Source organism: Phacochoerus africanus, chromosome 2, assembly GCF_016906955.1.
Source record: "Phacochoerus africanus isolate WHEZ1 chromosome 2, ROS_Pafr_v1, whole genome shotgun sequence".
Taxonomy (NCBI): domain Eukaryota; kingdom Metazoa; phylum Chordata; class Mammalia; order Artiodactyla; family Suidae; genus Phacochoerus; species Phacochoerus africanus.
The window spans coordinates 177388546-177414421 of NC_062545.1; the positions used below are offsets into that span (position 1 = coordinate 177388546).

The following is a 25876-nucleotide window of genomic DNA, read 5'->3' on the forward strand; positions in this document are numbered from 1 at the left end:
ACTAAACTATAAGGATACATGAAAAAAATAAACGTGCACTAAGGGTAGTATTAAACATCTGTCAAATATTTACATCAACACTGCAAAGCTTGCTGTACTACTAAAAACCCTGAAACTGATATGTTTAACTCTTTCTATCCCATGCTTAGCATAGCATAGATGGGTTAACTAAATTCATCCAGCATTAACCTGCCCATATGAAAAAGGCATACACAGTAAATATCTGATTTCTTAAAATAGGACCCCAAATAGCATGATAATAAATGCATTTGTCTTGCAAACTTATTACACCCTCAGCCCTAAAGCCATTTAGCAGGGAAAATATCCAGGTGCCTTACTATGGTGTGTAATTTACAACTCTTAAAAGTACCTGCTGGTGGGGGGGGGGAGCAGCCCTTTGTTTAAAATGTAAGCATATGAATTTACATCTAACAGACCTTATCAGCATTCTGTCCAGTCACTCAGTATAACTCCAGCATCTAAGCATTTCTCATCCTGGTAAATCATGGTGTATGACAAGGAAAAGGAAGAGAGTTATTTTTTTTTTTTAAGCAGCAAGGTTTTCTCCACATGTACACACATAAACATAAAACTATTCTATCCCAGTATTAGAAAAAAAAAGTGCACAATTCAATTGGCAAGTTCTTTTTTTTTTTTTTTGACTATTATACTGTGTCATCAAGAGCAACCAAAGCTACTTGTCAGTTCAAAGTAACCAGCAAATCTTTGAGTCTTCATGCCATTTCAAGTTAAAGAGAAAGCAATGTAGCTATTGGGCTTCAGAGAATTGGGTATCCTTTCATGCGACACAAAGTTCATCACTACACTATTTCCACAAGTCCACACTTGTCAAAGTGCAGTTAATCCAAAATTGCAGCGACAGTATATCATGCCAGCTGAATCCAGCCATGTATCTGAGATAGGGTCGTATTTCTGCACGGTATTCAGATAGGAAGACCCTGAGTGACCACCAACTACATAAAGGTAGTTATCAATTACTGCAGCACCAACTCCTAGAAAAGGTGGGTAAAAATAGGGGAAAAAATGTTAACCATGAAGCAGACTTTATACTAAAGGTACATTTGTATTTTAATGTTTCCTTAAAATACATTTCAACAATCTATTATTATTGTCCAAGCAATACAGTAGTATGTGCTTACTGGAAAAAAAAGTTCCTTAGTATAAAAGAGCTAAAGTCTTCATCTTTTTTTCCCAACCCTACTCTCCACCAAAGTTAAATTTTATTAAGAATGTAGTATAGGGAGTTCCCTTCGTGGCGCAGTGGTTAACGAATCCGACTAGGAACCATGAGGTTGCGGGTTCGGTCCCTGCCCTTGCTCAGTGGGTTAACGACCTGGCGTTGCCGTGAGCTGTGGTGTAGGTTGCAGACGCGGCTCGGATCCCACGTTGCTGTGGCTCTGGCGTAGGCCGGTGGCTGCAGCTCCGATTGGACCCCTAGCCTGGGAACCTCCATATGCCACAGGAGCGGCCCAAGAAATAGCAACAACAATAACAACAAAAGACAAAAAAAAAAAAAAGAATGTAGTATATATCTTTCCATATGCTTCTCAATTTATTTACATTTTTCAAGAAATAATTCACGGAAATTCCCTGATGACTTAGTGGGTTAAGGCTGCCACTGCTGTGGTGCAGGGGTTTGATCTCTGGCCTGGGAACTTTTGCATGCTGCAGGTGTGGCCAAAAAAAAAAAAAAAAATCATTTTTATCATGTTCTCAAATACACTGAAATTTTATATGTATACTGAACTATATAATTTATGCTTTAAAAGTTCTACTTTATATATTATTATATATATAGTTCTAACATGAACAAGGCTGGACAAAATTTTTACATTCCCATTGTTTTATGGCCTTCCCTCTCATGGGTACCAGAGAAACTAATTATACTAAACAACTAAAACAGTCCAATCCATTTGTCCTTCTAGTTTCCTTTGTATGTTTATTTTTCATAAGTTTCTTTAATCATAAATGCAAGGAATACTCCTAAAGCATTTCCATCAGTAACTTAAAACCTTCTTCTTAAAATAATGTAATTTAAGTTTGGGTTCAAGGATTTCTTCTTTTTCTCGAAGATGTATTTTTTTTTCTATGAAACTAGAAATCCAACCCTTTCTAGATCAACAACATCTCTTAAGAAGAGCATGTGAAAGTGAACACACAGACTACTGATGTATAATAAACAAAACAGAACCACCTAAGGATCCTGTGTGTGTGCGTGGATGTGTGTGTGTGTAACACATAAAACGATGACTTTTGTTACATGGACAAAAAGTTTCTATGTGATACATTTTATTATGACCATTTCTTTTTATTTCTTTTTTTTTTTCCAGGGCCTCACCTTCAGCATATGCAAGTTCCCAGGCCAGGGGTCAAACAGGAGCTGTAGTGCCATCCCACGCCACAGCCACAGCAACGCTAAATCTGAGCCCCATACCTACACCACAGCTCACAGCAACACTGGATCCTTAACCCACTGAACAGGGCCAGGATCCCACGTCCTCATGGATCCTAGCCAGGTTTGTTACTGCTGAGCCACAACAGGAATTCCTACCAGCATTCTTTTTTTTTCTTTTTTGTCTTTTTGCCTTTTCTAGGGCCGATCCTGTGGCATATGGAAGTTCCCAGGCTAGGGGTCTAATGAGAGCTTTTGCTGCTGGCCTATGCCAGAGCCACAGCAACGCGGGATCTGAGCCATGTCTGCAACTTACACCACAGCTCACGGCAACACTGGATCCTTAACCCACTGAGCAAGGCCAGGAATCGAACCTGCAACCTCATGGTTCCTAGTTGGAGTCGTTAACCACTGCGCCACGACGGGAACTCCCCTATCAGCATTCTTAAAATGTGTTCTCCAAGTTTAGAAAACAATAGTATGCACATTGGCATACTGAAATCACATTAAGAAATCTACATAGATTTGTCTAATCTAGTTGTATGTCACAAAAAGAATTTTCTAGACTGGTAAAACTCTTACATTCCAAGAAACTACTATTTCAAGTACATCACTATACAAAATTTTGTCCTAGGTGTTTAGAGATTATTATATTATTACCTGTTCTGGGTTCTTTCATTGGTCTACACACAGTCCACTGATTTTGATGAGGGTCATATCTTTCAATGCTTGACAAATGTGAAACACCATTATGGCCACCCACCACAAAAATAAAGCCTAGCATGACACCCACACCAAAGTGAATCCTTTTATCTGCCATAGATGCAACCATCTCCCAGGAGTCCTTACTTGGATCATAACGCTCCACACTGCAAATATTCACAAAACAAAGAATTAATTCACATATCCTTTGTACCACTCTTCCTACTAATATAACTAAAACCCACCAGAGTTTTAAAAGCGCAAATGGACAGATATAAAACAAGAGTAATTTGTCCCAAATGTTTAGGTTTTACTGATAGAATTGCAAGGATAAAAGCTTACTTGGTAGACTGGTGCAATAATAGCTATATCCTACTCCATTATGCTGTACAAGCAGCAAAGTGTATTATGGGCATAGGGCATCTAGAGTCAGAAAATCTGAGTTCAGGTATATTAACAATGCATACCTAGAGCTAAATAAACCCTAGCCCTACCACTTTGGATCTGTGTACTCCTGGATAAGTCATTTCCTCTCACCTGCAAACACAGGGATAATGCAATGATTCATTTAAGAATAAAGTCAAATGAATATGCAAGTGAAAGGACTCTGAAAATAACAAACTGAATATAAATGTTTCCTAAAGATACTAAGGATCTTCCACACGGCTAAGGAAAAGGGAAGATGAAGAGAAAGAAAGAAAAGGAATTTTTTTCCTACAGGTGAACTCATGGTGCAAAACAAACACTACAGATTTCATGACACAAACTGGCTAATCATAATAATCTGAGTGATTTAGGAGAATTCAAAGATTTAAGTCCAGTCAGTATTCCAGAGCACCTTTGGCTTTTCCAAGCTGCACTGCAGAAATCCAAATCAAATCAGAATTTCCAAAAAGCCTCCCTGGAAAATCCCAGGCCTTTAAACCTATGCTTTGCCCTGACAAGAGTCCAGTGATAAACTGTAGCAAACTTAAACTTCAAAAGCATTACTTCAAAATTAAAACTTATTTAACCTTTTATCTTATTCATTTCTGCTAACAGCTTTTCAAAAAATAAAAATGCATGTCTTGGCCCCCTAAAATGCTTTTCCTTCAACTAAAGAAGCAATAAAAAGGGGAAATACTTCAGCCTACACAGAAATAAAAATTTATAGACAAAATGCTGTTGTGTCATTACTTTCTCAGTCTGTTAACAAACCCACCTTATACTCTTTCGTTAAAATACAATCAATAAAATACATATCACTATTAGAGATAAAAATCTTTGGAACATCAACTTTCAACAAAGGTTCAGAATTATGATTAATTTTCCATAAAAGCAGTCACTTTATGCTTTTGTTTTTCTCATTTATATTTCTCCTTTATTCAGAGGATATGACAAAATACAGAAATCTCAATTTTAAACTCCAGCATAGCTCAGATAAGTGATACATGTATCATAGAATAAGAATCCAGGATGGAATATTTAAGTAAGGATTAAAGTTTATGATGCATATTGTGTAAGCATATAAATTACATTTTTCACTTTTTACTCTAAGCAATACAATAATAGATCATTCACACACACTCACACACAGACAGACACATAACCACCCAAAATCTAAAGTTGTCTAACTTTATCTTATTTTCAGATTTCTGAATTTTAAAATCTAAAGCATTTATACTGAATGAATGAATGCAAAATTTAATAAGAAGGATTTGATTTTTAGGTTTATATTAAATCCCCATGTAAAACAATTACAATTATACCAGTAGAACAGATAAAGTTTCCCAAATGACTATCAATATTACTTTAAAAAGGGAAGGTTAGTCATATGCACAAATTGTTTAAAATCCAGAAATCAATGTTAATGATACTTTTAAAAATCTGCAACCATATACAGCTTAAGTTAAATACCTGTTCATGTGGGCAGGACCATACCCACCAATGGCATATATCATTCCATCCAACACAGCTGCGGCAAAACAACTTCTTGTTGTAGTCATTGGTGCTACTGGTTGCCATTTTCTTATTTTGGGAATATATTTCTCTACAGATTGTAAATAAGACTGTCCATCATAACCACCTAATGCATAAAGTTCTCCTGCAAGTACTACTACTCCAAGGGTACTTCGGCTCTCACTCATTCTCTCCAGGGAAGTCCAGGTATTTGTATCAGGATTCCAGCATTCTACTGAATTTTCATGTTTTCTGATAGTGATGCCAGGACGCACGTTAGTTTCAATACCACCTATAACATACACTTTTTGGTCTAAAACACATATTCCAAATTCATAGCGAGGAATGTTTAGGGGTGCCAAACCAATCCAAGAGTCATTCTGAGGAAAGTACATCTCCACACTAAAGAATAAGCAGAAAAAATTAAATTTGAAAAATCAATATGGCCCATAAACAGTATCTGGTAAAACTGAAGAGTCACATATGCTGGCTCAGCAATTTCATTCCTGTGTATTCACTCCACTGAATGCCTATTACAGCCAGTTTTGCAAAAGGACACAAATACAGAAATGTTCACAGCAGCATAATACAATTATCTATCAAAAGGAGAATGGATAAGCAAGATATGGACTATTACTCTATAACTAAGGAATTCCATTCCTAGATATGCACCCAAGAGAAAGGTACACATATGTATATGTACAACAATATTCGTAGTAGCATTATTTGTAATAGTCAAAACTGGGAACAATCTAAAACTTTTATCAACCATAAAATAGATAAATAAACTGTGTATATTGTGTAAGAAAATGCTATACAGCAATGAGAGTAAAACAAACTACAGGAAATAGGAATGAATTTACACATAAAACATTGAGGGAAAGAAGCCAATTCAAAGGAATATGTTCTATACAGCCTCATTTGCATCAAGTTCAAAAACATTTCTTACTTTCTAGTAAGAAATAAGGGTAGTGGTTACCTTTGGGGAGGACAGGGAAGGGACCTCAAGGGTGGTTTCTGGTCATGTTCTTTTTTTGAAATGGTTTACAATGTTTACTTTGTAATAATACATTGAGCTGTACACTTGGGATGAAAAAAATTTGCAAGTGGCTATGAGGAGCAAGAAAAGCACTTAACCCAACCTTTAGGACCTGTAATATATAAGGTATGGGAAAAAACAAAACAGTTTTGAGAGGGCTTTAGCAAAACAGTATCCTCAAGCATCAGCTATACTTCATTAGAACAAGAAGTTGAGGATAAAGGGAATTTTTCTTATGATAGAATGTGAGTCTAGAAGACATGGCAAAGAGATGTGAGGAATCCAAAAAAGAAAATGATACACACAGGGAGTTTGCACCCACAGCATATGGAAGTTCCCAGGCTAGGGATCAAATCAGAGCTACAGCTGCTGGCCACAGCCACAGCCATAGCAATTCAGGAACCAAGCTGTGTCTGCGACTTAACACCACAGCGCACAGCAATGCCGGATCCTTAACCCACTAAGTGAGGCCGGGGATGGAACTAGCATTCTCATGGATCCTAACTGGGTTCCTTAACCACTGAGCTACGAAGGGAACTCCAAGGATGGGATCTGTCTTAAACTTCTGCTCCTCTCCTTCCTCCTTCAGCAAATCTAGACACATACTCCAGTCCTGGGGCATGAAGAGTCCTTCCTCCTATTCAAAACCTTCTCCCTTGCTTTTGATATCATCCTTTTTCTATTTCCTCTAAAACCTTGCTCCATCAATGACCAGTCCTCTGTCTACATCTTCACCCTACCTGTCTTTACTGGCATCAGACAATAAATAAATATATTCAAGCCTCTCCAAAAACAAAATAAAAACAAAACAAAAACTTCCCCTGACATTATCAGTTTCTACCCTATCTCTCTCCTTCTTATCTCCACCAAGTTTCTTATGAGAATAGCCTTCATAGGAGTTCCCGTTGTGGCACAGTGGAAACGAATCTGACTAGGAACCATGAAGTTGCGGGTTTGATCCCTGGCCTCGCTCAGTGGGTTAAGGATACAGTGTTGTCATGAGCTGTGGTGTACATTGCAGATGTGGCTTGGATCTAATGTGGCTGTGGCTGTGGCATAGGCTGGCAGCTGTAGCTCTGATTCAACTCCTAGCCTGGGAACTTCCATATCCTGCGGATACAGCCCTAAAAAAAAAAGAAAAAAGAAAAAAGAAAAGTCTTCACAATCTATTTCCTTACCTTTTTACACACTGCTCAACCCACTGTAATCTATCTACATCATTACTATAACTCTGCTGAAATTAGTCATCCAAAAGTCACTGATGATCCCCATTACTGCCAAGCCTAGCAGCCACCTTTCTTTCCATCATTACTATCTGGGCCTTTCCACTGCATTTTACATTGTTAATCACACTACTTCTCTCTTTACATATTTAAATTCCTTGGCTTTCATTACACAATTCTCTCTTGATTCTCCTATCTCTAAGATTGTTCCTACTGCTAATTGTTCCTACTGCTATCATCTTGAATATTAATGTTCCCCAGAGGTTCATTTATAAATCAATCCTTCTTCCTTTCTCATTGGGCAGAAAGGAGGGACAATTAAACCAGTCAAGAGGTCCAGAAGATGATGTAGTTTGAATGTATACTTCTCAATTATACTATATGCTGATAAGTTCCAAATTTCCAACCCGATCTCTTAAGCTTTGCAATCATATCCAGATAGCAGAAGAACATCCTTCACGTGGATATTTTACAAAGACTTTAAATTCAATATGTCTACATAGTTCTCTGGGGGTCTACTGGTGAGTATCTGGCACTTTAACCACTGCGGCCCAGGTTTGATCCCTGGTCTGAAACCTGAAATCTCATATCAAGTTGCTGAATGTCATGGCCCAAAAATAAATAAATAAATAAAATAATTATGTCCAAAACTAAATACATCGTTTTCCCCTTTAAAATGGGCTCCCCTGGGAGTTCCCGTCATGGCGCAGTGGTTAACGAATCCGACTAGGAACCATGAGGTTGCGGGTTCGGTCCCTGCCTTTGCTCAGTGGGTTAACGATCCGGCGTTGCCGTGAGCTGTGGTGTAGGCTGCAGACGCGGCTCGGATCCCGCGTTGCTGTGGCTCTGGTGTAGGCCGGTGGCTACAGCTCCAATTCAACCCCTAGCCTGGGAACCTCCATATGCCGCGGGAGCGGCCCAAGAAATAGCAACAACAACAACAACAACAAAGACAAAAAGAGAAAAAAAATTAAAAAATAAAAAAAATAAAAAAAATAAAATAAAATGGGCTCCCCTTTCCTCTCTTGGTACGTGACCATTCATCAAATATCTAACCAAGAAAGCCCACTCATCTTTAATTCTTCCCTCTCACTTACCCCATATTCATCTAACCAAATCCTGTCAATTTACTCTCTTAAAACATTTCTGAAATTAATGCCCCATTCTCTATCTTTACTACTTCTACTCTAATTTAGGACCTTATAAATCTCTTGCCTATACTTCTACAATAACCTCTTTCTTAATTCCTCTGATACTAACCCTTGCTCCCCTAGCCTTCTCCACAATGCAGCCAAGGATGACCTAATATACAAATCTGATAATTTCACTACTCCCCTTAAAAAATTTTTTTCAACCCACATAATAAAAATCCTCTCTTCATCATGAGATACCTTCTTTGACTTGGCCACAATAATCACTGCATGTCACCTGCTGGTTGGAACTTCATACTTTGGAAAACCAAAGAGTTTTTACCATTACGTCTTTGTGTCCTTTCTGTGACATTCACACCATTTTTCACTTGGCTCTTTGCTCAGCTTTTGACATTGAGCTTGGACCTTAATTTTTTCCACAATATCTTCCTTAAATTCCTCCAAATGGGATAAATGTTTCTCCTTAATACTTCCACAGAATATTTTTATAGAATTAAATTGAATTATTATTCAAGTTGATTCCAATTTTCCCATAGTTTCAAATAATACTGCAATAAACTGCTTTTGCAAATGACATTTACATTTTTTATGATAGATTCTAAGATGAAAAATTACAGGGCTTAAAGATATGAACAGTTTTTATGACTCATCAATAATTTATGTTTGTTAATTTTAATATTTGAGAGGCCAAGAGGCAACTGCTCAAATTTTTTTTTTTTTTTTTTGTCTCTCTATCTTTCTAGGGCCGCTCCCGCAACATATGGAGGTTCCCAGGCTAGGGGTCTAATCAGAGCTGTAGCCGCCAGCCTACACCACAGCCACAGCAATGTGGGATCTAAGCCACATCTGCGACCTACACCACAGTTCACAGCAATGCCGGATCCTTAACCCACTGAGCGAGGCCAGGGATCGAACTCTCAACCTCATGGTTCCTAGTGAGATTCGTTAACCCCTGAGCCACAATGGGAACCCCTCAATAATTTTTAGAGGGTAAATTCATGTTTGGATTTTTTTTGTCATGATACTTGACTAATATGATTTACTTCATGCCAATAATCAATATCTTTAAGAATAAGATTAAACAATCAATTCGTGTAGTCACCATAAGTACCTGTAGCCTAATCTCAACAATAATAGTTTAGACCACAATTAAAATGTACACTGAGACTTTTTAAAATATCAGTTGACACTGACAAAATATCAAAAGTTTCCTCCTATTGGAGGGGGGAAACACAATTTACCAAATGTTTAGAAATGGCCAGAAAGAAATCCACAGTATTAAACAAATATATTAAAAATAATGTTTTTATGAAGCAATTCCATTCAAGGGAAAAGCAAAGGGAACACTCAGCTATATTTTCATAGTAGTAAGAACTACTTATAGAATGCTCTAAATCAACTATGGCTATGTGCTTAATTCAGCCTACCAGCTACTTTTGTAAAAAAGTTTTACTAGAACCTAGCCATGCTCATTCATTTTTTTGTACTGTCTATGACTGTTCTGATAGAGATAAGTAGTTACAACAGAGACCATATGGCCATAAAGTTCAAAATATTTATTATTTGGCTCTTTATAGAAAACGGCTGACAACTACTCTAAGTTATTAGAAAATAAAGCACTTTTTACCACTGTTGTAAAAGAAAATATTTACAGTGAAGAAAAACTGCACGTAAAGTCTATGACTTGTATCAGCATCCCATTTTTTTAATTTCCTTGGTTACTCTGATTAACTGTATTCATTTAAACACACTCTTGTCCCAGTCTGCCCTTATCACAGATCCTTAGTTCTCTTCCTTAGCATCTTCTAATATAGGTAACAATAACAAATCCCCTCTGACCTGGTCTGACTCAAATTAAGATGTGAATGATTTGACAAAGGAAAAAAAAAGGTATAAAATGAAAGAAAAGTTCATGCATAACCAGGATGGATAAAAATTGCACACTGGCAGGGAAAAGGGGTGTTAATTGAGAGTGTTGTAGAGAATGGATAACAATGTGATTAAAACAATGAGGTAAGTGTTTTAGAAGAGAAAAAAACAAATAAACAGGGAAATCAAACTATTTTAAAAATATAAAAAATAGAAAATTTAAAAGGTATAAACTCCATTAGCATCAATCCTCTGAGAGCCTTCTATTTACCTATCCAAACAGGCAAACAGTCCAGATTTTCCTCCCACTGCACAAAGTACTTTGGGAGCACAGCGAGGTCGGGTCATCAAGACTGTCTGATGAGAGAGTCTGTGTTCAGGCATAAAGTGGTACTTCAGGGCTTCATTCAAAAGATGTTTACAAGTACGATCATCACGAATAAGATGATTTGCTTCATATAATCTAGTGAGAAACTTAACACTCAGCAGTGGTAATCGCACACTATTAAGTAGCTGTGCTAAATATTTCTGGCGTTCTTGGACATCATACTTAATCCAAGACTCAAGTGCATAAAAAACAGTCTCTTCAGTAGCTACATTCAAACAGTCATTGGAAACAATTTCATCCAAGTCAGCATACGTAAGTTCAAAAAACTCTTCAGTCTGGCAAACGGCTTCAAAATTCTGGCATATGTATTTAGTGGCTGCCAAATAAAGGTCATGACAACCATATGTCTCTGCAAAACGAGAAATTCCAATACAATTACCAGGATCAAGCTGGCTTTCAAGAAATGCACAACATTCTTTTAGGACAAGTTTTATCTGGAGTAGGTTTGCTGCTGGAAGGAGAGATTCAACTGTGTCCTGTGAAATAAAAACAGTCCCTGTATAGGCATACTCCACAATGGCTTGGAGAGCAGTTTCATCAATGCACTGAAACTCGACCTCACTGTTCTCTTTTTCAGAAAGATTTCCAGTGAACATAGCTTTGAAATATGGGCTGATGCTGGCAAGTACCACTTTGTGAGCATGGATTTTAACATCGCCTACTCGAAGAATGATGTCACAGAGTTCGTGATGTTGACGAAGAAGATTCAAGCCCTGCAGAAGTTGTTCAGAATGTAAGTGGGTTAGGTTAGCAAGCATGTAGGTCGGAGATGTGTGGTCCATCTACAGAAGAATAAAAAGTACAAATAGTTATTTTAAAACAATTTGCAAATGATTCCTTCTTTAAATAGTATAAAATTAATATGATGTTGGTTATCTGTCCATTTGTTGGTTTTTAAATACTTCATACTAAATACGAGACAAAAGCTTTTAGACTTAGAAGGGATGACAACAATCATTCAATTCCTTTCATAAAAGTCTCTTAACAATGGACTTTTAGATCAGAACTCTGCCAACTCTTCTGTTTCCCTTCATTAAATTCAAGTCTGAGCTATGACAGAAACAAAATATAAGTAAGAAAAAGAAAAAAAAAATCACTGAAAGAAAAATCAGTTCTGAAGCAATGTCAGAAGCTATTTGGCTATTTTTTCAATAAATGGTATTAATGCCTGCCAATCTAATCCACAGATACTTCAATTGTAAAGGATACTTTACCCAAAGATGCAATAATTATTTTGATAAAGGGTACTGAAAATAACAGATACTATTTCTCTCAACTAATCTAATGACAACAAAAAAGTAATGTGAACATGAACTGATGTTCTACAGTGAAGGCAGTTAAGGCTCATTTATTGATCTAGACCCTACCTACTACTTAACTCTTAATGAGTTTAGATCATACCCACTCAATCTACCTGACACTCTGCTTTTGTAATATGAAAAAGAATAACAATAGAAGAAAAGAGATGAGAAAGAAAAAAGAAAAAAATGAGAAGCAATAAGGACTGTGATAGACTGAATAACTGTTCCCCCAAAAGACATCTACATCCTAATACCTGGGAACTTTGAATACTTTATATGGAAAAAGAAAAAAAAAAGAAAAGACTGTGCAGATATGACTAAGGATTTCGAAATGGAGAGATTGTCCTGGATTATCTAGGTGGGCTCTAAGCACAATCACAAGTAACTTACAAGAAGGCCAGAGATTTGACACAGACAGAAGAGAAGGTAATCTGACCACAGAGGCAGAGATTGGAATGACACAGCCACAAACAACTTAACACTGGCAGGCATGAGAAAGCTAGGAGGAAGCTAGGAACATATTCTCCCCTAGAACTTTCAGAGGGAGCACAGCCCTGCCACCACCTAATTTCGACCCAGTAACACTTCTGGCCTCCATAACTGTGGGAAAATAAAGTTCTGCTATTTTAAGTAACTGCATTTGTGGTAATTTGTTATGGCAGTCCTAAGAAATTAATACATGGATACTTCAGAATGGCTCACAGCAACTGTTTAGAATAGATGAAAGTTAACAATAAAAAAAAAGATGAAAGGGTAATTTTAAAAAAGCAGATTTGGTTCCTATTTTAAAAGTATTATGGAGTAAATTAAAACATTCTGAACATGATTAAATAATATAAATATTGGTAAGACTGGGAGAGTACAGCACTTCTTTCCTATACATTTCTGTTGTTGTTGTCTGTGCCTGAGGCCTGCGAAAGTTCCTGGGCCAGGTCTCAAACCCACACCACAGCATTGACTCGAGCTGCTGCAGCAACACTAGATCCTTAACCTACTGCAGCACAAGAGAACTCCTATTCCTGTGCATTTTTAAGCAGAAATATCCAAATATTAAAACTTTTATCTTCATCAAGATCACCATTTCACACTTGTTTCATTTGAGTTTTGTCTATTAAAAATTACGTTAACATGACAGTACAGCTGGTGTCACCAACCTCCATTTTTGATCTCTTCAAATAATCCTGCACACATCTATTAGAATAATTCTCAATCAGGACAAGTATGGACAAGTCCCCAGAAACTTGTGGGTCTTCCAGTAGGTACTTTATTCTGGAAGAGAATAATGGTAAGAAAACAGCAACCAGAAGGCATAAGTTTGGATCTGTTCTTTTTACTTACTATAGTGTTGTCCTTTTAAACCTGTTTAACTTCTTTTAGCCTCAGTTTAATGGAAAAAAGTTAGTATCTAGGTTGAAAAGAGAAAAATGAACAACAGGAAAGGCAAGTAGATACAGAAAATAAATGACAGGATTAAGAATGTAGTCCTAGCTATTTTACATTAACTTTGCCTTCTCTCTCATCTTTATTCTCTTTATCTATAAAGTGAAATCCTAATAATACCTGAACTATATAAATCTCACAAGATTTTTGAAGATCAAATTAGATAATGTGCATGAAAACTGGACAAATTACAAGCGTTATTAGCATAGGGTTTTATGGTGAAGCAACAGAAATGAGCAGTATCAGAGAAGAACACAGACTTTGGGAATGTAAGATAATGAGTTTTGGTCCTGAGCTACATACTGTTATACAGAATTGGTACTTTTTTTTTTTTTTTTAAGCTTTTTAGGGCTGCACCTGTGGCACATGTAAGTTCCCAGGCTAGGGGTCGAATCAGAGCGGCAGCTGCTGGCCTATACCACAGCCATGGCAATGCCAGATCTGAGATGTATTTGTGACCTACACCACAGCTCACAGCAACACTGGACACTTAATTCACTCAGCAAGGCCAGGGATTGAACCCACATACTCATCGATAATAGTCAGCTTCATAACCTCTGCGCCACAATGGCAACTCCCAGAATTGGTACATTTCTTAATCTAAGCATCAATTTTTTTCATCCGCAAAGTACTGTTTATACCACCTATCTCAGAAGGTTACATGAAAATGCTTTGTAAAGTTCCACCTAACTTGAAGTGCTAGGAATATAGCCCTTAAGTCTCATTCTCTTCTCAAGATCTCCACTTTCACTAATTTCCATTCTTCCCATGACCTTTCACTCCAATAAAGCTCATGTAATTACTATAGCTCTATATAAATATTTTCTTACCATATGCTGGATTTTGTCTATAACCTTTCTCCTCTCTCATCTTTCTTTCATCCAATTCAAATTCTCAAAAGGCTGGGTCAAAATTAATTTCCTTTAAGAGTCCACAAACATTTAAGTATTCAATTCCTTTGCAATTAACTTAATTATATGTGTGGTTTCATGTGACATAGCCCTCTCGACTCTCATTTGTCTTATTTGATAAGGAGAATGTTATTCAAACTTAAAAGTGAACAAACAAGAAAGGTAAACAATATAGAAAATAAGAGAAGGAACTGAAAACAGGCACCTAGCTAATACAATGATACAAGAAAGAGAAATAAAAGGCATAGTAATTGGAAAGAAAGAAACGACTGTTTTTCTTGGCAGATGACATGATTTTCTGTATAGAAAATCCAAAATAATCACCCCCCCCAAATACTGGGACTAATATGCAATTATCAAAAGTTTGAAAGACACAGGTTTAATACACAAAAGTCACTTTCCCATATACAAGCAATAAACAAGGATTTTGAAACTAAAAACTTATTACCATTAACACCCAAAAAGTGAAATACTTAGACATAAATCTAACAGAAGTTCATATCTCTCCCAAACCAAACAACTATGTTCCAAGACACTTAAAAGTACATGCAAATGAGCTCCCTGAATCATTGCCAGTGCTACAAGACTGGAGACTGTTTTCAAAATAAGACAATAATTTCTATCAACATTCTGGTAAGATTAATGTTGATTTTAGATAACATTCTAAAACAGATCATTAAAGGTTTGATTTGTGAATACTTAGAAGGGGATGTAGTGATCTCTAAGAGTAGGATGTACAAGCTAACAAGAAGACACATCACAGACTAATTTTTTTTTTGATGTATTTAGAAGGGTTGCAGATCATGAAAATTAATGATGTTTAACTAGATGTTTGAAAAACATTTTAACATATACTTTCATGATTTTGAGAACAAAACCAAAAATAAAAGGTAGTTCAGTTAGCTAAATTAGTAACTGGTTGGACAGCCACACCAGAGTATACCACCAATGGAATGAGGTCTACATGGAGGAAGGTATGATATAAGGCCAAGATGAAGATACCAGGGCAGCCCCTTCAGCTTTGCAGATGATATGAAGCTGCAGAGAACAGCAAAAACATAAGCTAACAAAACATGGATCCAAAAAGACCTGACATCTAACAAGAATTTAAGAGGGATAACTGTTAAGAATCTATGGTGGATTCCAAAACACCTATATGGAGTTTTCACTGTGGGCAACAGGATCAGTGGTGTTTCTGGAGGACTAGGATACAGGTCAGATCCTTGTCCTGGCACAGTGGGTTAAGGATCTGGTGTTGGTGAAGCTTCAGTGTAGGCTGCAACTGTGGCTTAGATCAGATCCCTTGCCTGGGAACTCCTTATGACACAGGGCAGCCAAAAAAGAAAAAGGGGAAAAAAACCCCAAAAGACCCCCCAAAAAACAAACTGCTATACAATTACAGAATAAGAGAGAAAAACTCATTTGTAGGCTTAGGGATTTTACTTTTAGCACTACATTAGCACACTAATCTTACAGAGGTTTAAGGTGCATTAATAGAACTGTAACATACAGAACTAGAAAGGAGACATTCCACTTGGCTCTGCAAATGTCACATCACATATGGAATACAGATTTGGATTATTATTCTTTAAAAGGGATCTAACCAAAATATAACACCTAATGAAGAAAAGAAATTCAAATCATATCTTATATGTGCTGAGGAGTCGAGGGGGGCGGCAATAAAGGAAGTCTGAAGGTTATGTGAAAAACCAAAGGGTGAAAGATACTCAAAACAATACAATAATACAGGATTGTTTTCAGGATTAAATTAGTTTACATGAAGTGTTTAGAATAATGCCTATCACTTAGTAAGTGTGATAAATATTATCTTATTTATTAATAAGTTATTACTAGTGATTTTTTAAAAAATGGCTTCACCTGGGCATACGAAGGTTCCCAGGCCAGGGGGCAAATCGGAGCTGCAGCTGGGGCTTATGCCACAGCCACAGCAACACAGGATCTGAGCTACATCTGCAACCTACGCCTACAGCCTGAGGCAACGCCATATCCTTAAACCAGTGAGCGAAGCCAGGGATTGAACCCACATCCTCACAGAGAGATGTCTGGTCCTTAATCTGCTGAACTGCACTGGGAAAGCCTAGCGATTTTTAAAGTTGTCTTGCTTAAGAGGTATCCTGCTTTCTATGTTGTACCATCTCTCACTAATGGGTAAGAAATCCACTGTGCACCACTGACATCTTTGTATGACACAAGTATTAAAGAATTGTTGATTCTCAAGTCAAGTTAATGAGTTATTGATTAGGATCATTTTTAGTATAAATACAAATCATATAGTAATAGATCCTTATATTAAAATAATTCCTGTATATCTAATTCAAGACTGGTAAATTACCATTAACATGATAATGAAAGCATAATATTGATTTGTAAATATACATGTAAACACATATATATGTACACATGCAACACATAAACACACACATGCGTTGTGTATATATATGACATATATCCAGAGATGCAGGATGGTATAATTTGAAAAGACTCAGTCTCCTAGGGTTAAAATATTGTCTATATTATTTAATAGCTATGTGATCATGGGAAAGTGACCTTAAAGTCTCAGTTTTCTCATCTGTAAAACACAGACAAAATGGTACACAAAAGCACCCAGTACATTTTGGGTGCTATTTACTATTATCATTATCATCCTCAAAAAGACTTGGTTGGGAGTTTCCACTGTTGCTCACTGGTAACGAACCCAACAAGTATCCATGAGGATTTGAGTTTGATCCCTGGCCTTGCTCAGTGAGTTTAAGTAGCTGGTATCGCCATGGCTGTGGCATAGGCCAGCAGCTGCAGCTCTGATTCAATCCCTAGCCTGGGAGCCTCCGTATACTGTAGGTGTAGCCCTGAAAAGCAAAAAAAAAAAGGTCTTAGAATTCCCTGGTGGCAGAGCAGGTTAAGGATCAGGGATTATCAATGCTGTGGTTTGGGTTGCTGCTTTGGTGGTGGTTTGATCCCTAGCACCAGAATTTCACACCACGGGGATAGCCCAAAACAAACAAACAAAAACAAACAACCTTGTTTTTGCCAACTGCACCCATGTGATTCCATTCCATACTTACCAAAAAAGAAACAAAGCTGACTTACTGTCAAATGAACAAATATAAACAGGACAAGGCCAAAGCCTAAATTGACCAGCAAAGATACAGTGAAGGTTTCCAGGCCAGAGGTTGAACTGGAGCTACAGCTGCTGGCCTATGCCACAGCAACCGGGGACTAAGCTGGGTCTGCAACCTACACCACAGCTCACCTACATCACGCAGGATCTTTAACCCACTGAGCGAAGCCAGGGATGGAACTCGCATCCTCATGGATACTAGTTGGATTCATTACTGCTGAGCCACAAGGGAACGCCCAGGTTCTTAATCCTCTGTGCCAGGCTGGGGATCAAACTGGTGGCTCCACAGAGGCAAGCCAGATCATTAACCCATTGCAGTGATTTTATTCTTAATGTGTAACCAAAACAATGTGAACTAAGAACTTTAAAAGGGTAAGGTAAAAATAGGAAATTTAAAATAAACTACATTGGAGGTTTGCCATAACACCACTCTGAAAATTTTATTTTATTATTTTTTTTAATAATTTTTTTTATTTTCCCACTGTACAGCAAGGGGGTCAGGTTATCCTTACATGTTGAAAATTTTAAATTTGTCTCCTTTCCTCTCTTAAGAAATCTGACTTTAGAGAAATTCACACAACTTTAATTTTAAAAAGAGAGCTTTAAAACAATAGTTCCCGGAGCTCCCGTCATGGCACAGTGGAAATGAATCTGACTAGAAACTATGAGGTTGATCCTTCTGTAGTTCATAAGCATGATGATCAGATGTTCACGCGCCTGCGTGATGTGTGCCTCCCTCAAACCTTGTTACAACATTGGCACATTACCCATCTGACGTGGAAAAAAAAAAAGAAAGAAACCATGAGGTTGCGGGTTCGATCCCTGGCCTTTGCTCACTGGGTTAAGGATTCCGAGTTGCCATGAGCTATGGTGTAGGATCTGGTTTGCTGTGGCTGTGGCTTTGGCCAGCAGCTGTAGCTCCAATTAGAACCCTAGCCTGGGAACCTCCATATGGCACAGGTGCGGCCCTGAAAAGACAAAAAGACAAAAAACAAAACAAAATAGTTTCCAAAATATCACCCTTACACCAACAGTATCAGCATCACCTAAGACCTGCTAGAAATACAGTTGAGCCCAACCATACATCTAGAGTATTAGAAACTATATAGAGAAAAAGGGGCAGCAATCTGTGTTTTAAGAATACATTAGCATTTATTTCTATTGCTTTGGGAGACTGATCTGAGAAAATATTCACGAGGTTGATGTCAGAGAGTGTTTTGCCTATGTTCTCTTCTAGGAGTTTGATGGTGTCCTGTTGTATATTTAAGTCTTTCAGCCAATTTGAGTTTATTTTTGTGCATGGTGTGAGGGTGTGTTCTTGTTTCATTGCTTTGCATGCAGCTGTCCAGGTTTCCCAGCAATGCTTGCTGAATAGACTTTCTTTTTCCCATTTTTATGTTCTTGCCTCCCTTGTCAAAGATTAATTGACCATAGGTGTCAGGGTTTATGTCTGGGTTCTCTATTCTGTTCCATTGGCCTGTCTGTCTGTTTTGATACCAGTACCACACTGTTTTGATGACTGTGGCTTTGTAATATTTCTTGAAGTCTGGGAGAGTTACGCCTCCTGCTTGGTTTTTGTTTCTCAGGATTGCTTTGGCAATTCTGGGTCTTTTGTTGTTCCAGAGCAAAAATAAACCAATGGGACCTCATCAAACTGAAAAGCTTTTGCACAGCAAAGGAAACCCAAAAGAAAACAAAAAGACAACTTTCAGAATGGGAGAAAATAGTTTCAAAGGATGCAAAGTACAAGGGCTTAATCTCTAGAATATATAAGCAACTTACACAACTCAACAGCAAAAAAGCCAATCAATCAATGGAAAAATGGGCAAAAGACCTGAATAGACTGTTCTCCAAGGAAGATATCCAGATGGTCAGCAAACAAATGAGAAAAATGCTCAGCATCGCTGATCATAAGAGAAATGCAAATTAAAACTACCATGAGATATCACCTCACACCAGTCAGAATGGCCATCATTAAGAAGTCCACAAATAACAAGTGCTGGAGGGGGTTGTGGAGAAAAGGGAAACTTCCTGCACTGTTGCTGGGAATGTAAACTGGTACAGCCACTAGGGAGAACAGTTTGGAGATATCTTAGAAATCTATACATAGAACTTCCATATGACCCCACAATCCCACTCTTGGGCATCTATCCGGACAAAACTCTACTTAAAAGAGACACATGCACCCACATGTTCATTGCAGCACTATTCACAATAGCCAGGACATGGAAACAACCCAAATGTCCATCGACAGAGGATTGGATTCGGAAGATGTGGTATATATACATAATGGAATACTACTCAGCCATAAAAAAGAACGACATAATGCCATTTGCAGCATCATGGATGGAAATAGAGAGTCTCATACTGAGTGAGATGAGCCAGAAGGACAAAGACAAATACCATATGATATCACTTACAACTGGAATCTAATATCCAGCACAAACGAACATCTCCACAGAAAAGAAAATCATGGACTTGGAGAATAGACTTGTGGCTGCCCAACGGGAGAGGGAGGGAGTGGGAGGGATCGGGAGCATTGGGTCATCAGATACAACTTAGAATAGATTTACAAGGAGATTCTGCTGAGTAGCATTGAGAACTATGTCTAGATACTCATGTTGCAACAGAACAAAGGGTGGGGGAAAAACATGTATACATGTAAGAATAACTTGACCCCCATGCTGTACATCGGGAAAAAATAAAATAAAAAAATAATAATAAAGAGCAAAATAAATAAATAAATAAATAAATAAAGCACAGGTATTTAAAAAAAAGAATACATTAGCAGAGTTCCCGTTGTGGCTTGATGGGTTAAGAACCCAACATATTGTCCATATGGAATCAGGTTCAATACCTGGCCTTGCTCATTGGATTAAGGATCTAGCATTGCTATAAGCTGCAAGTATAGGTTGCAGATGCCGCATGAATCCGGTATTGCTGTGGCATAAGCCTCAGCTGCAGCTCAGATTTGCTAGCTGCAGATTTTCTTTGTTCCCCTAGCCTAGGAACTTTCATGTGCTATAGGTGTGGCTGTTAAAATAAAACAAAAACAAAAACACTAGCATTAAAATATTTTCAGCATGTTAACCACTTAAAATTATTCCAAACTATAACTACTTTAAAATTATGAATTACAACTGTGACTGTATTTGGTTCTCAGTTATTCCCTCATAAATCGCTAAAAATAACTCAAAGGAGCAATAAATTCTAATGTTTAAAATGTAAGCTTTGACAGTTTTACAATGACAGTTTCATTTATCTCAATAACAACTTTGTGCAGAATAAAGAGCAAGTATCATAGAAAATAGGAAAGAACAGTGAGTTAAAATGTGAATTGCAGGGCCAGAAAGATGAATGGGTTCAAGTCTACATTTGACTACTTAATAGCTGTAGACTTTGGGCAAATTACTTATTCTAAACTTGATATTTCTCATTTGCAAAATTTGTAGAGTAAATATAATGCTGGTTGGGGAAAACAAATCAAGGGAAAAGACTGGAAAACATAATTTAACACATGTAAACTTAGTTTATGATAAAGACAGCATCTCAAAATCAGTGAAGAAAATAAGGATTTAAAAATAAACATGTTGAGGAGCTCCCAATGTGGCACAATGGGATTGATGTTGTCTTGGGAGTACTGGGACGCAGGCTGAATCCCCAGCCAGGCACAGTGGGTTAAAGATCCAGTGTTGCCACAGCTGCAGCCTGGGTGGCAAGTGTGGCTTGAATCTGATTCCTGGCCCAGGAACTCTATATGCTGTGGAGTAGCCAAAAAAGAAAACAAAAATGAAAACAAAAACACATATTGAGATAAAACAGTCACATGAAAATAGATAAAATTAGATCCCTTCCACTTATCTATACAAGGACAAATTCCTAATGGATCAGGGGTATAAACATAAAAAATGAAACCATACAAGTATTCGAATAAAAAGAGCAAATTCCTCCATGACTTAAGATTAGAGAACAGTTTCCTAACTATGGTACAAAACCCAGAAGCAATAAGTAAAAAAAAGATCAAACTGATTACATAAGAAACTTGACTAGCTAAAGAAATCATAAGCAAAGGAAAAATATAAATAAGGTTGAGAAAACCATTCACAATATAGGTAAAAGATGTATCTACAATATATAAAACATTTCTAGGAATTCCTGCTGTCGTTCAGCAGGTTAAGGATCTGGTGTAGTCTTTGCAGCAGCTTGTGTTGCTACTGAGGCATGGGTTTGATCCCTGGCCTGGGAACTGCCATATGCTGTGGACGTGGCCCAAAAAAACAAAAACAAAAAACAAAAAGAATTTCTAAAATACACTAGCCCTACAGAAAAAAATTGGCTAGAGAAATGAACAGATGGTTAAAAAAATACAAATGACTCTTAAGCACATAAAAAACTGCTCAGCATCACTTCTAATCAAATGAGTTAAAACTATATGGAGTTAACAATTCTCTCTTGACAATATGCTCTTGACGAGGCTGTGAAAAACAGGCACACTTACATATCCCTGTGGGAATGCTCAATGATTTAAGACTAAGTCTGGAAAATTTAGAAGAATTACATTTGCATTCACCCTGTGACCAGTCTCACTTCTAAGAATTTATCCAAAAAACACACTGGCAAAAAAATATATAAAGATATTTATGAGGCTAATAATTGTAGGTCTATTCATAAAAGAACAAGAGCTTATTTTTTTACTTTCATATTTGAGAGGCCAAGAGGCGGCTGACCAAAAATTTTAAAACAACTCTAGTGCCCATTAACAAAAGAACAGTTGAGGAGTTCCCGTCGTGGCACAGGGGTTAATGAATCCGACTAGGAACCAAGAGGTTGCGGGTTCTGTCCCTGCCCTTGCTCAGTGGGTTAACGATCTGGCGTTGCCGTGAGCTGTGGTGTAGGTTGCAGATGCGGCTCGGATCCCAAGTTGCTGTGGCTCTGGTGTAGGCTGGTGGCTACAGCTCCGATTAGACCCCTAGCCTGGGAACCTCCATATGCCGCGGGAGCGGCCCAAAGAAATAGAAGGAAAAAAAAAAAAAGAACAGTTGAAAAAAGCTATGGCACATCTGCACAATGGAGTACTATGCAGCTGTGAACAGGAATGAGGACTCTGTATATACTACTCTGCAGAGATCTCCCTGACCCAAGCAAGAAGAGAAATGTGTGCATAGTATATCACTATATAAGAAAGGGGAGGTTACATATATACATACAATCATTTATATATATTTTTAAAAAGGAAATAACAAATTATGTATTTTTAAAAAGACTACCTACCAGAGGAGGGAGAAAACAGAGTGGAGGGGGTAGAGACAGAAGCTAGACGTCTTTGAATATATCTCATTCTATAGATTTGACTGTGGAATTAGTATTTTACATAATTACAAGACAACATTAAATCTTAAGAACACAATCCATCAGAAATTTGAAAATAAAAGGAAGTGAAGGAACTCAATGTTCATATATGTTCATATAGTTAGTAGTTTAACCATGCCATTCCAAATAACTTTACAACAGTAATCTGATAGTCTATTCATAGTGGCATATGCCCTAAAAAAATCTCATACCACTTTCAGTAATCACATTGTTGGTGAAGGTATTATTTGTATTCTGAAACTGTTAGTCGTGCATTGCCACAATGTATAATTATATGACATTTCTATCATCCCTAGAGTCATTTTTTTTGAAGCAGGAAATCGATTATTAGGATAGGATGTTTGTGAGGGACGTAAGCGGGCAGGCAAGGAGGCTCTGCCCCTAGTCATTTGTGATTGGGGTTCTCAGTATAGGACAAAATGAAGATGTAAGACTGAGACATTAAACATAAATTGTGCAATTTGACTTTTTAATTTAAAATATCAGAATAAATAGAAACATAACATTACATAACTAATACAGATCCACAAGTTCACAGTGATAACAAAATTACGATAATTTTTTAAATTGATCATCACTGGAGGATGCTAATGAACCAACTCATTATTTGAGACCTAGCAAATAAAGGGAAAGAATCAAACATTTATTATGCTTTTCTAATACTAATTATACCACTGGGTTACCAAATAGATGCGCGGAAATTTCTCTTTATAAAAGCACTCCAGTTATTAAAGAAGAGGTGATAGAATATCACTGTTTTGCAATCTTAAGAAATTAATAGAGGTATGCATTGATTATGAAGGTTGCTAATATCACAAAAAAACAGAGACAACCAGACATCAGGACCTTCTGATGGAAGATCGTAATATCATTTATAAATATTTTTGCACACACCTACAACCCCACACACCAAAATCAAACAAGTAGTCAACAGTCTAGCTCCAACTAATAATTTATGAGAAATAAAGAGAACAGAAAAAGGATGTTAAACTATAACAGAAGGATGCAATCAGCAAAAACATCCTGACTGTGACTTTTTTGGAATAAATAATCTAGATGTGACAACAAATAAACTGAAAGAAATAGGAAGAGAATGAACCTATAGATTACTACAAACTTAAAAAAAATATCACCCAAACACAACCTGTGAATCATAACAGGTACGTGGGCACAAATGTATACATACACATACACACACTTGACATTTAGGAGACTACTAGAAATCTGTACATTGACGGTATTATTGATTATATTACCTAAACACCGTTATTCTTTGTTGTTGAACAGTGATACGGTAATTTTGTTTTCTTTTTTCCCTTTTTTTTGTCCTTTTTTTAGGGTCACACCTGTGGCATATGGAGGTTCCCAGACTAGGGGTCTAATTGAAGCTGTAGCTGCCGGCCTACGCCACAGCCATGGCAACGTGGGATCTGAGCAGAGCAGCGTCTGCGAGCTACACCACAGTTCACGGCAATGCCGGATCCTTAACCCACTGAGTGAGGCCAGGGATTGAACCTGCAACCACATGGTTCCTAATCAGATTCGTTTCCCCTGCACCACAATGGGAACTCCAGATTCGGTAGTTTTGTTTCTCAGAGTTTTTATCTTTTACAAATACATACTGAAATATTAGTAGATAAAAAAATATGTCAGGGATTGGCTATAAACTAATACAGAATGTGTGAATGGATGGTGATGGAGATGATGTCACAAGTTGACAGGTACATGAAGGTTCATGATATTATTCTATGTTTGCATGTTTTTGAGTCTTTTACAGGAAAAAAAAGAAAAGAAAAAAAAAACATGGCAGTAAACTTTGTATAAGTCTTACAGATGAAGAATGTGCAGTCCAAAGAGTTTAAATGAATTAAGATCACACAATTAGTAAGACATTACTGGGACTACAATGTTTTCTTAACTTTAGAACAAGGTTCTCTATACACTACACATTAAAAAAAGAAAATCACAATGTTTAAGTGTTGACCTACTTAAATATTTACTAGACCAGCTTATAATTGTTGCTACTTCTGATAAGACAAAATTATTCCATAAAGAGCATTTAGAATATCTTTGATTGGCATACTGTACCAATTACTGCTCTAAGCTTTTTACATATAGTAATTCCATTCATCCTTGGAGTAACATCATGAGCTAGGTACGCTATTATTATTATTACTATATTACAGATGAAGAAATCTGAGGCACAGAGAAATTAAGCGCAAGGCAAGATAAAAAACCTTGGCACTCTGTCTTCAGAGTCCTTAAATACTATGTCATACTGCCTCACTTAAAAACTCATAATTTCTTATTTATATTTCTTTTTACAGCCACACCTTAAACTCAAAAAGGATAGATCACATAATATATATATATATATACACACTATGTAGAACAGATACAAGAGTATAGTAAGGCTTTAAGATAAAATAAAGAGGGAATTATGAAGCACTTCCATCTTTTTTGTTTGTTTATTATGGCCACACCTGCAGCATATGAAAATTCCTAGGCCAGGGACTGAAATAAAGCCACACCTGTAACAACGCAGGATCATTAACCCACTGTACAGGGCCTGGAATCAAACCCCCATCTCCACAGTGACCTAATATACTCCATCAGGATTCTTAACTCACTGTGCCACAGCAGGAACTCATCCATTCCATTATTTATATAATAGTAGGATTGGTTTTTCTTCTCCCACATCCCTGCCATACTTTTTTGTTTTTAATTTTGGTACCATAAAAAAATACTTAGTAGTACTCTAAATCCAGATAACTGAATTAGTCAATAATAAATAAACGGTATCCATTTGAAAAGTTTTTAAAAGGTATAGTATTGTACTTGACTTCTAACTATCCTCTTGATACATAAATATCCACAATATGAAGATAACCTTAGATGCTATTAAAATAAAATCAAACTTTCCACAGTTCCACCTTCACAATTTTAGATTCTGAAACCAAGCTAATAAAGGTCAGGTTGTGAGTTATTATAC

At 37.0% G+C, this 25876-nt stretch overlaps 1 protein-coding gene and 1 non-coding gene across 3 annotated transcripts in view; one reads left to right on the forward strand and one right to left on the reverse strand.

The window, feature by feature from the left end:
* Positions 1 to 480: 480 nt before the first annotated feature.
* The window catches only part of KLHL28 (kelch like family member 28), a 29865-nt gene continuing 4469 nt past the window's right edge, over positions 481 to 25876 (reverse strand). The window contains exons 2-6 of one of the 2 annotated variants that reach the window (XM_047767244.1): positions 13179 to 13293; positions 10607 to 11505; positions 5012 to 5455; positions 3074 to 3282; positions 481 to 1013 (exon numbers count right to left, since the gene is read on the reverse strand). In XM_047767244.1, coding sequence (XP_047623200.1) covers positions 850 to 1013; positions 3074 to 3282; positions 5012 to 5455; positions 10607 to 11505; positions 13179 to 13184 — 1722 coding nt within the window. In that variant the 5' untranslated portion in view covers positions 13185 to 13293 and the 3' untranslated portion in view covers positions 481 to 849. The remainder of the gene's footprint in view (positions 1014 to 3073; positions 3283 to 5011; positions 5456 to 10606; positions 11506 to 13178; positions 13294 to 25876) is intronic. The other variant, XM_047767245.1, reaches the window with a different exon arrangement.
* Positions 18188 to 18291, forward strand: LOC125121788 (small nucleolar RNA U13). Its single transcript, XR_007133650.1, has one exon. It is a non-coding gene; the product is annotated as a small nucleolar RNA U13 (small nucleolar RNA).